General features: G+C 39.8%; 1 protein-coding gene across 5 annotated transcripts in view; it reads right to left on the reverse strand.

Annotated features, from left to right (window-relative positions):
- Positions 1-11,132, reverse strand: part of Acsl1 (acyl-CoA synthetase long chain family member 1) — a 76,183-nt gene that overhangs the window by 18,441 nt on the left and 46,610 nt on the right. For all 5 annotated transcript variants that reach the window (XM_023699607.1, XM_004639778.3, XM_023699606.1 and 2 more), the window contains exons 5-7: positions 8,782-8,883; positions 6,422-6,521; positions 6,040-6,218 (exon numbers count right to left, since the gene is read on the reverse strand). In XM_023699607.1, the coding sequence (XP_023555375.1) occupies positions 6,040-6,218; positions 6,422-6,521; positions 8,782-8,883 (381 nt within the window). The remainder of the gene's footprint in view (positions 1-6,039; positions 6,219-6,421; positions 6,522-8,781; positions 8,884-11,132) is intronic.

The following is an 11,132-nucleotide window of genomic DNA, read 5'->3' on the forward strand; positions in this document are numbered from 1 at the left end:
CAATGCTGGTATTATAGGTGCGAGTGCTACAGCACCCTAAGAAGGGTAGCCTGCACACAATATAAGGAACAGAAAGAGGCTTGTCTCTCTTCCCTTTCACTCTCTTGTCCCTTTTACTGTCTCTGCTACTGTAAACTGTTGCCCCTCTGCCATGTGCCACTCTACCTTGCAGTGGACTATGGACTGAAACCTCTACAAATGGTCAGCTAAATAAACCTTGGCCTCTAACTTTGGGTGTCCAGTATTTTGTCTTAGCAATGATTAAAGTAACCAAGACAAAATTTGGTACCAAAGTGGAGGTATTGCTGTGAATATACCTGACCATGTAGTTCAGCAGCCTTTGGGAATGGCTTGTGGAAAGAGTTTGGGAAGGGTCAGAGCTGCCAGATGAAAAAACAAAGTTAGAAATGTCTTCTGTATGGGACATTCTGGTCAGAGCTCAGAAGACCAGATGGCTGATAAAAAATTCTTCAAGTAAAGACCAGGCTCTAGATGTTTCTTCTGGGAAGAAGAACTGCATAGGCTGCTGGACTCCAGATGATGTGTGTTATGGCTTGGCAGAAAGTTTGTCTGCATTTTGCTCATGTCTAGGGACTTCACCTGAAACTGAAATTAAGGGTGGAGGACTAATTAATTGGGCAGAAGAAATTTCAAGGCAGTCTAATGTGGAAATGGTGGCATGGTTACTATTGAGGGCTTTTAGCTATCTTTATGTTGAGAATCAAGAGCAAAGAGCCCAGCCAGACAACTTAAAATGTTTTGAGTTTGGCTAGAAAGAAAGCTCCAGTAAAGTTGTGGACTGCAAAGATATAGCAGAAGAGCTCTTGATTGTTGAAGGGAAAGAGAAAATTTAAAAATGGATTGAGGGCATCACAAGAAGCAACAGGACTCCACACTGACAGTCTGAGAATTACAAAAGTAAAAGGCTTTGGCTTGAAGAGGAAGTCATAGACCACTATGTTCCAGAATGGCAGCACCCTAGGAAACTGGACCCTCAGAACTGGATTCAGAGTGCAAAGTGATCCAGGGACATGACCGGTACAGCCAAGAGAGAGGGAAGCCTGGTTACTTCTCCTGCAGACTTTAGAATCATCCACATGATACTGGTTATAGATGCATGCAGAATGGAAGAGCTGTAGGGTCAGAAAGGCTTCCACACAGATTTCAGAAGGCCTGGGAGGTGAGATGGTATGGCCCTGAGAGAGTAGTGTGGGAAACTGTGAGTGTGAAGTCAAACTTACAGTGGAGATCCCAGAGGTGAGAAGCCAGGAATCTGGTTTGTCTGAGGATGGAGCCATCCCAATGAAAAAGCTATGATAGTTACAAGCACCAGTAGTACCAGAGGGGTAGAGCCACCCAGGCCCTTTGGAGTTCAGATCTCCACACAGATTGCCTTGGATGCTACACATGAAAGTATAGGACTTAAATGTTTACTCTGCTGGATTTTGAACTTGCTTTGGCCCCATTTCTCTGTATCACTGTTTGTAATGTCTATCTTGTACCACTCAATGCTGGAAGTGTTTAACTTTTCATTTGTATAGGAGCTCACAGCTAAGATTTTGCTTTAAATATCAGAGGAGATGCTGAAACTGTTAAGATTTTGAAAACATTTGGAGATGGACTAAACCGCTTTCTGCTTAAATTACATGTGTCTTTGGAGGACCAGGGGTGGAATGTTATGGTATGCATCTAGATGTCTCCCCAAAGTCTCATGCTGTCATGGGGTGGGCTTATAGAATTTATGATTTATTCATGGTCTGATTCTAGGATTAGAGGTATGAGTGCTACACCTACCCTAGGGTGGGTAACCTGCATACATCTAAGGGACAAAAAAGGGCTTGCTCCTCTCTGTCTCACTCTCATCACTTTTACTGCTCTCTGCTACCATGAACTGTTACCCCTCTGCCATGTGCCACTCTGCCTTGGTGCCAACCAATTCTGAACTGAAACCTCTACAAACTGTGAGCTAAATAAACCTGCCCCCTTTAACTTTGGGTATTGGGTATTTTGTTTCAGTAACAAGAAAAGTAACCAAGATACCTATTGTTCACAGAAGCCATTTTCCAGTTTTCTTCTGTTATGTAGAACTGTACATATGGTATCAAGACTGACCTTAGAAATAAGACTTATCCAAAAGATAGCAACCAAAGTCTTTCATACTGCATTTCCAATCCCCAGTCCCATTTCCTATAATGGTCTTTAACAAATCCCTACTTTTAGCCATAACCAATGAACTGCAGCCTCTCTGTGGCCTCCCCAGATCAAAGCACAGCACATTACCTTACCATTCACCTCTGTGGAACTTATATCCTCAATCAGGCAGAAAGAACAGATTTAAATGCTAGTCATTTTAGTAAGGCTTACATGTCTGTATTCCCCATACACAGTGAGACAGGATTGGGAGCCTCAAATGACAAAACAGGTCTCAACAGAAGCCCTAGACCCACTTCCTTGAATGGACATAATGACAGATTATGTCCACTATGTTAAGAATGACAGATTCATGTCTGAGGTGTGGCAGTTCTCAACACAGGGTTCCAGCAATTACCAATGATGTGGTTCAGTTTACTGCATTAAGTCACTTTCATGTCCATTAATTTTTTTTTTTTTTGAGCAGAATATACTTATTGAGAGAAAGAAAGCTCCTGTTCTGAGAGAGGGACAGGAGGAGGGGGCCCGAGTGGGTAGTCCCCCACAAAAAAATTTTTTAAATGAGCTATTTATATTCTTTTTTTATTAAAACTGAACAGCTTGAGTGAGCATATGGAATGACTATGTCTGTTAGAAAATAGAGAGTAGATGGGTATGCTCAGGGCTTGGTGAGCTTTTCCTAGTGTACAATTTTATTTTATTTTTTGGTTTATTTATTTATTTATTTCAAAATTTTACTGATAAACAGCAATGAGACAGTTTCAAATCAAATCAGAAGTACAATTTTAAACAATTTTTAATCTTAATCACACTTTAGATACATGACAGACTGATTAAAAACACAGTATTAATGTCCAATTAGAAATCAACTAGAAGCTAAAGCTGTGATAATTCTGTACTTTTTTTCCCCCAAAATAATCTCTATTAGTTTCAAATTCTATTCATCGGTTTAAAATCCTTACCTAATTTCTAGAGATTTTCAATTCTTCAAAAATTGATGTTAAGAAAACAACAGCTGGGGCTGTGAAGATAGCTCAGTAGAATAAGTGCTTGCCTGGCAAGGGCAAGGGCCTGAGTTCAATTCCCAGTTCCGGAAAACAAAACAAAACAAAACAAAACAAAACAAAACAAAACAAAACAAAACCAAAAAAAACAATAGCTACAATTTGACTTTTAATTTGGGGAATAAATATGGCTCAAATTAATGTATTATTTGCCCCAAAAATTTCACAATTGTAAATCTATTTGGTCATTATTTAGGAAAAATACATCACTTCTTAAAAAAAAATTTGCCATCAAACATTTCCAACAATGAAGGATAATTAAAAACTAAATACTAGATAATGATGAACATACTAAACTGTTAAGGTAATGAAATGAAATCTGTAACCTACTGAAAGTCTACAAAAATAAATAAAAGAGACTGATGAACGAACACAGGCATGGAGTCACAGAGTAGTATGTGACACAGCAAATATATTACATTTTAACTACAGACTATAGCTGTTTGTTGGACAATATTTTCAACTACTTGTATGTCCTAAAATTTTTATAATAAAAAGCCTAAAGAAATGCAAACATTCCAAATATCTATGTTTTTATGTTTCATCTTACAAAATATATGGTAACATAAAGTTGGTCCTATAATCAACAATAATGTTAATTTTAAATTCACTTCATTAATATTTTACTGTTTTCAAAAAGTTAAAAATTCAAGTATAAACCATACTAAGCAGGTAAGTATAAAACAATATATCTTTCATAATTTCAAGTTTTAACATGAGCTTGCAATAGTAACACAAGTCTATAATCTTAGCACTCAGGCAGCTGAGGCAGGGGGATCTTGACTTGAAAGGCAGCCTGAGCTACACAGTGATAACAAGATACTGTCTCAGGAAAAAAAGATTTTAATATAAATTTTGTATTACAATCTTTAATCACCTATGTATGTAATATTTTAATATAAAATTATTCCTTTATCATTCAGCAGTCCAAAAAGCCCCCTCAACAAACCAGCCTCTGCACTGTATATCTTGGGGTGGGGCAGAGGGTGCCAAGAGGAAAGGCAGGTAGAGGTAAAAGAGATTACATCATTTTGAAGGGGGATTATAAACAAAGCAAAAAGAAAGGTAGGTGGGGAATTGCTAGTGGAAAGTTGGCTAAAACCCCAATTTAACAAGGATGTGAAGCCACTAATGAGTATGAATTCATGTTTTTATGCTATTGAGTGTGTGTCTGTGAGAGAGCTATGATTGAAAATTATACAGTGTTTAATTAAAAAAAATATTGCAGTGAAAGACACATTGTCATTTGTCCCCCTTAACATAATTTCCTTGCTTTGAACACACTGACCCCATCCTTTCTATCACTTTCTGAAGCAGTCCCTCTCACCAGTACCTTTAGCTGTGCTCTCATGGCTGCCTTAGCATGTGGCTGTATTCTGAGCTGATTCAAAATGTGCACCTTTCACTGTCATCTTGACTCTGGGTAAGAAGTTGTATAGAGCCAGATCGAGAAAATGGGACACTTGCAATATTTTACACTTTGTCTTTCTGTTAGACATCACTTGGCAGCAGCATCCACCACATTTTGACCACACCTTGTAAAGACATAACAGAACACTTCCAGAATTGCTTCAGAAAGCACCAACAACAAAGGCACAAGCATGTTCAAAGCAAGGGCCGTACTCTGAGGGAGGTTAACAGCAATAGGTCTTTTACTGTAATAAGTTGGGTTTTTTAAATGTATTTAGTACAGGGTCTACAGGATCTCACTACACAGATTGGACTCCTAGTGACTCTCCTGTTTTCTGCCTCCCAAGTGGCGGGATTACAGGCGCACACCACCATGCCCAGTCTTAGTCACTCTTTCATTGAGCCCCAGGGGTGGGGCCAGCACAGCACACTGGGGATTGAATCCCAGTCCCTGCTTCTGCCAAAGCAAGAGCTTTAGTCCACTGAGTTATCTGGCCAGCCCCTGTAATAAGTTTTTGAAGTTAAATGTTCACCGTATTTTCAACCACTGTGTGTGTGTGTTTGTGTATGTGTGCGTGCACGCGCGCGCACGCACACATGCTCTCTGGATACACCCATAAGACGGAAGGTTGTGTTGGAACATGAGTTTTCTTGCTACTAACAGGATCTTCAGGAAAGGTTTGAGAGAACCTTACTTGTAGCCTCAAATTCTTTGCAAAAGAAAGAGAGCTATAAATACAATTTTAAAACCCTATTTATAACAGTTTCATTAAAATATTTATAACATCTTTGGAAACAGCATGGCTTACTCTATTTAGCTTCCTATTTCTTACAATGTATATATACAAATATCCTCCTCTAATCCCAAATCCAAATGAGGGGGTTCAGTTCATTTCAACCACACTTATTCTCCAACTGTTACCTTTGAAATTGTGCTTACTGTAAATTTTAAATTGAAAATGAAAATGAACCAAATCAATTATCTCTTCTGGAAATTCAAATGCAAAAGCAACTTGGAAAAAGAATGATGTAAAAGACTTCTGTATCTGGTTTGGCTTTGGAAGTGAGTCAGTAAATAAAAGACACTAAAGCCTAAAGAGGACACATGTGAACTTAAAACTTCAACTTGTCTGAAGCTCAGATTCCTAGTTCCAGCTTTTAGGAATGGCTTGGCAGTTGTCTGGAAAAATTATGAACACAGAAAATTCCTTTATCAGCAAGAACTTCTGCAAAAGGGGATCTCGTAACAAAGGGCATATAGGTAAAATTATTCTTTTTAGTCATAAGGCAGAAATTCCTGCTTTTGGCCTTAATGGGATGCTGGGATAACAGGGCTGTGGTGGGGCTCCACTGGGACTATGGACATCATGTCTGACTGGCCCTTTGCAGAACTGTGCTGGGGACAATGACTCACCTCCATTGCCTTCAGGCTGATGATTTCCACCCCACACTTCTTGCCTTGTTCCACCAGATCGCTGCCATAGGTGTCCATGACAACTATGATTTTAAGGCCTGGTGTCAACTTATTTTCCACACCCTCTAATAAAATTCTGGCCTTTTCTGGTTTGTCAGCAAAGATCACTGAGAGTTCAGCTGTAAATAAAGAGAGATGATGAAGAAGCAGCTCTGGGTGTTAAAAGCTTGACTCTAATATCTGACTCAGGATATTATAGTCTTAGACTAGAAAGATAGACACATATATAAATGTAAAATTCCAATCAATAAGATATGCAATTATAATGTCACTGATGCTAATCAATAACTAGATCAATGTCTATCCCAAATCACAGACGTACCTTTGTTGACTATGTACGTGATGGCATCGGCTCCAAGGGTATCATAAAGTGGAACAATCACCATTGAATAAGCAAAGCACGCCTGTTCAATAATCACCCACTAAACAGTAAAGATTGGGGACAGAAAATGAGATGTATCAGAATCAGTTCAAGGATGACAATACCCTGTTCAAAGCAAAAGTATTTGATGCAGCAAAAGCAACAGCTATGTTGAAGTCATTAGGGATTCATAATGGGAACAAAACATTTGCACCCTACTTGAAAAGAAGCTGCAACTTGCCTCAAGCATGGAAACTAATATATGAAAAGATCATTCAAAAAAAAAAAAGATCATTCATACAAAACAGTGACTGCTTAGCGATAGGAGAGCTCACAATGGGTTCGAGGTGGTCGCAGATGCCTTCATGGGGGTGATACCTGAATTTGCCCTTTGCAAAGGAAGCACAATTTGGAGAAGTAGGACATGGGAGAGAGAAGGGCAAGAGACTACAACAAAGGAACTGCAGGATCCAAGGCAGAGAGATCAGAGACCAACAGGAATGTTCTGGCTAGAAAGGAGGCTGCAGCAAGCCTGTGCAATGGGAGCTTTATTCTATCAGCCACACAGAGCTTTCCTTGTGTTCCAGGTATCTCAGTGGCTGGGGTAGTTTGACGGAGATCAATCTGGCAGCAGGGAATGGTATGGCATGGGAATAAGACAAGGAGGATACACACTTATCTAACAGGAAAATTATTTTTGACAAAATCTTCCCCAGAAGGAAGTAATACAATAACTGGTTGTCTTGCTGCTAACTCATCGACCTCAGCCACTGACCTATATACCAAGCAAATGTGACATGATCACACTTCAGAAAGAACCCCTCAATGGCACGCTTATGACCTCCAGTGGCATGAATCAAATGAAACTGTCTGCAGCAGTCTGAGGTAGGGCACACACAAAGGCACAGCTGTTCGGGGAAGGTAGCACAACCTTCAGCACTCACTAGGGAAGGGAGATCCCGTGGGATGTTTTTGTTTTAATTTATTTTTCTTTTTGTTTCTTTGCTTTGTTTTTTCTTTCTGTAATAAATTTTAAGTTACCAGAATGGAGACCAGGTCCAAGCTCCTCAGCAGGGTACCAGTGACTTACAGGGCTCTCCTTTCCCTGCCTCTTACTCTGTCACCTACATTGTAAAATGCTTCATCCTTCAGCTCAGACAGGCTGCCTGATGTGAGTTGTGCCTTGCTCCTTGCACTCTGCTGGCCTCCCTACCTCTACTTCCTTCAACTCATGTGTGCAGTTGCTGAATAACACTTGGTGGATGTGTTCCGAGAGAGGAAGAAGCCAAATTCCAGGAGGTAAGCCACAGGGATTGAAGTGTAGGTATAAACTCTTTTGGACACAAGTGGATATAAGAATAAAATTCAATTTCTTTAAGCCAGATGCTTGAATTTTTCCAAACCAAATATGCCACTAAGCTCCTAACAGCTTAAGAGAACCTTCATCTCTCATTTAAATTGACTTTTATATAATGGCTTCTCAAAGTGCTCTGCATGGATCAAGAGCCAAATAACAGACTGTCAGTATGAAGCCCAGCCCACAGGGAGGTACTTTTTGCACTGCATATAGGATTTTACACTTCAAAATTTGACCAAAGGGAAAATTCAGACCTTTAAGAAAAAAGAGTATTTGCTATTTAGGAAAAAATATCTAAATTTCTCTATAATTTATCCATGATTTTTCTAATCATAGAGGACAGGTAGTCCTTAAAGTGAGAAGATGTCTTTGTTAGATTATTTTCTCTAAGAATTCTGTTTGGGAGCTCCATTAAAAAAATCAAAACAAGGCTGGTGAGATGGCTCAGTGGCATAAGTGTCTGCCTGGCAAGCATAAGGTCCTGATTTCAAAGCCTGGTACTGGAAAAAAACATCAAAACAAAAATTACTAAAGGGGGCAAAAATCTGATTATTTTTCATCTTAAAGACTAAGGTCTTTGTTTATTTTTATTTTTTATTTTTTGGTGGAACCGGGGATTGAACTCAGGCCCTTGTGCTTGCCAAGGAAGCGCTTATTCCACTAAGCCATCTCCCCGGACCCAGAGCTTTTTTTTTTTTTTTTTTTTGGCGGAACCGGGGATTGAACTCAGATCCTTGTGTTTGCCAGCCAAGCGCTTATCCTACTGAGCCATCTCCCCAGCCCCAAGAAGGTCTTTGCTTAGATTTTCTTATGTGTAACCTTCAAATGTGTAACACAAAGACATATTCTCAGCAGAAAGCAGAGCACAAAAGCTGGTCTCAAGCAGAAGCAGGTATAGACTCTGGTTCTTACAACTATGGTTTAGAACTTGCAAAACCCTGTGTAGCAAGTGCCCCATTAATACCTCAGGTCTGTTTTGAGAAAAGATGCCAATGAACTGGTCTGGAGAGGACTTAAAGCCCTTCTGGAGCAGTGCTGAGCCGATATAAAGAGACAGTTCCTCCACCTGAAATGAATGGGAAGGGAACAGAAGACAATATCAGGCCAAGCTCAAGGAATAAATCTGAACAGGTGACAGACTAGTGTCTTGACCAGCAATAATGCTGCAAAAAGAATGGCAGGGGGTGGCGGGGATCCCTTTATTTACATTTTTGTAAAATGTAAGGTAGGGTCCTTTCTGCAAAGCAAATTAATCTCATCTCAATCTCAACAACTGTAGGGAACACGACTATATGTCAGGGATTCTTATACATTTTTTTCTAGTTTAATTTTATAAATTATAAGATTAATGTAGGGATCTTTTCCATTTATAAAGAACATCAAAGAAATAAAAACCTATTATTTAATATTAACACAGAAACACCAAGTGTTTTGAGAATCCTTTAAAAAATATGAGCAAGCTCTTGTCATTGAACTCTACAGTTCCCTTCTTGATAATATATTTTTAGTAAACAACTCAATCTTAGAGGTTTTAAAAACTCTTGTACAAAAGTTGATATTCCAAAAATAGGGAGGAGGGCTGGTGCAGGGACTGGGATTCAATCCCCGGCACCACATGCCGCACTGGCTCCAACCCCAGGCATGCTGAGCTGGTGGCCAAGTGCAGGCGTGGTGGCGCACAGCTATAATCCCAAGCACTGGGGATGTTGAAACAGGAGGATCTCCATGAATCTGAGCTACACAGTGAGACTCTGTACCAAATACATTAAAAAAAAAAACCAAAAAAACCCTCAAAACAAAAAACAAAAATAGGGTGGGAGAGTTGAAGGGAAAGGAAGGGAATGGAGGAAAAGGGGAACCAAGATGAATTATGTACAGATGCAAATTCCCTGTGACTAAAATGATCAGTATCTATGGCAAATATGTATTAATAAAAAGTAATTTAAAAACAAACTAATGTAAAAAAAACTAGGAGAAAAAAACCCTGTGGCTAGATGGTTAAATAAATCTTGGAGAAAATGCTATACAATACAAATATTATAATGATGAGAAACATCAAAGTAAAGATGATATTATTAGCAATGATAAACACAAAAACATACAAGTACAATAGGCAAATGCACAAAACTTAGACAGGGCTGTGCAGTACCTGAAAAATGCTTAAAACTGCTTCCAGAGCTAATTGGGAGAAAATACATATACTTGTATTTCTAGAAAGATGTCACAACTTGATTTTATAAAATCTCAGATTCTTAGTTTCCAAATGGTCAGATTCACTAAGAAAAAAAAAAAATCTACAAAGACAAAGCTGGCATAAATTAGGTCCAATTTTATGTCTTCACTAGCCTCAAAAAGAAATGTGCGAACCATAGACTAAGACCTTTACTTTAGAAACCTGCGATTTTCAATCTGCCTTGTAAAATCCAACCTGTAACAGAACCATCTTCTCTCTCCTAATTAATAAACACACCAAAAGCAATACAGAAAGCTCCTGAGGATCTTGTGAGGCTGTAGGGCCATCACACATTGTAATGTGTACAATACACACAAGTTTTACATGCCACTTGTAGAAATGAGAGATCTTGAATACTACTATTTGGATAGGAAACTCCTTGGCTTTGGTAAGGCAAAAATAAAAACAGGGCAATCCTATAACCAACTGGGCTACAGCTCATTACTCCTTCTATGGCTACAGAATGGTAACTACTTTGCCTTTTCTCTTGAGAGAGAGACAAATACTACTTAAGCAAGGCCTTCTGCAAAGGAAGGAAAGAAACTATGTGTTTCAGTCCAAGAAGAGTCTATAAGCACTAGAGCATGGCCATCCTTTGACCTTCCAAATACAACTCCCATCACATATACACCTTCACACAGACCAACTAGTAGAAACACCTCTAATATAGAGGAAAGAGAGGAAGCTGATTTGTATTCAGGAATGCTGCAGGATTACCTGCTCCTACAGGAGGCAGCAGAGGGAGCTCAGGGAAAGAGAGCCATTTCCTGGCCAGCTGTACAGAGAACAAAAGGGAGCAGCACAGCCAAGGCTTCCAGCTGTACCTGCCTATCCTTGGAGCTGGACCTGGGAAAAGCAGTGACATCTGTACATGGTACAATCATAATAAAAATAAAAAGCAGAGTCCTAGCCCAGGTCCGGTGAGTGTGTGGAGAGCTTCCTGCTACCCTGCGCCGGCGGGACCAGTCCCAGCCCAGGCGCAGCTTGGGCCGGACCCTCTCCCACCCCCTCGGGCCGCCCCCCACCACTCCGCCCTACCTGCCCCACCCCTCCCGCCAAGTAGGAATTTCTGCCGACTTCTG

The sequence above is a fragment of the Octodon degus genome, unplaced genomic scaffold, assembly GCF_000260255.1.
Source record: "Octodon degus isolate 3935 unplaced genomic scaffold, OctDeg1.0 scaffold00114, whole genome shotgun sequence".
Lineage (NCBI taxonomy): Eukaryota > Metazoa > Chordata > Mammalia > Rodentia > Octodontidae > Octodon > Octodon degus.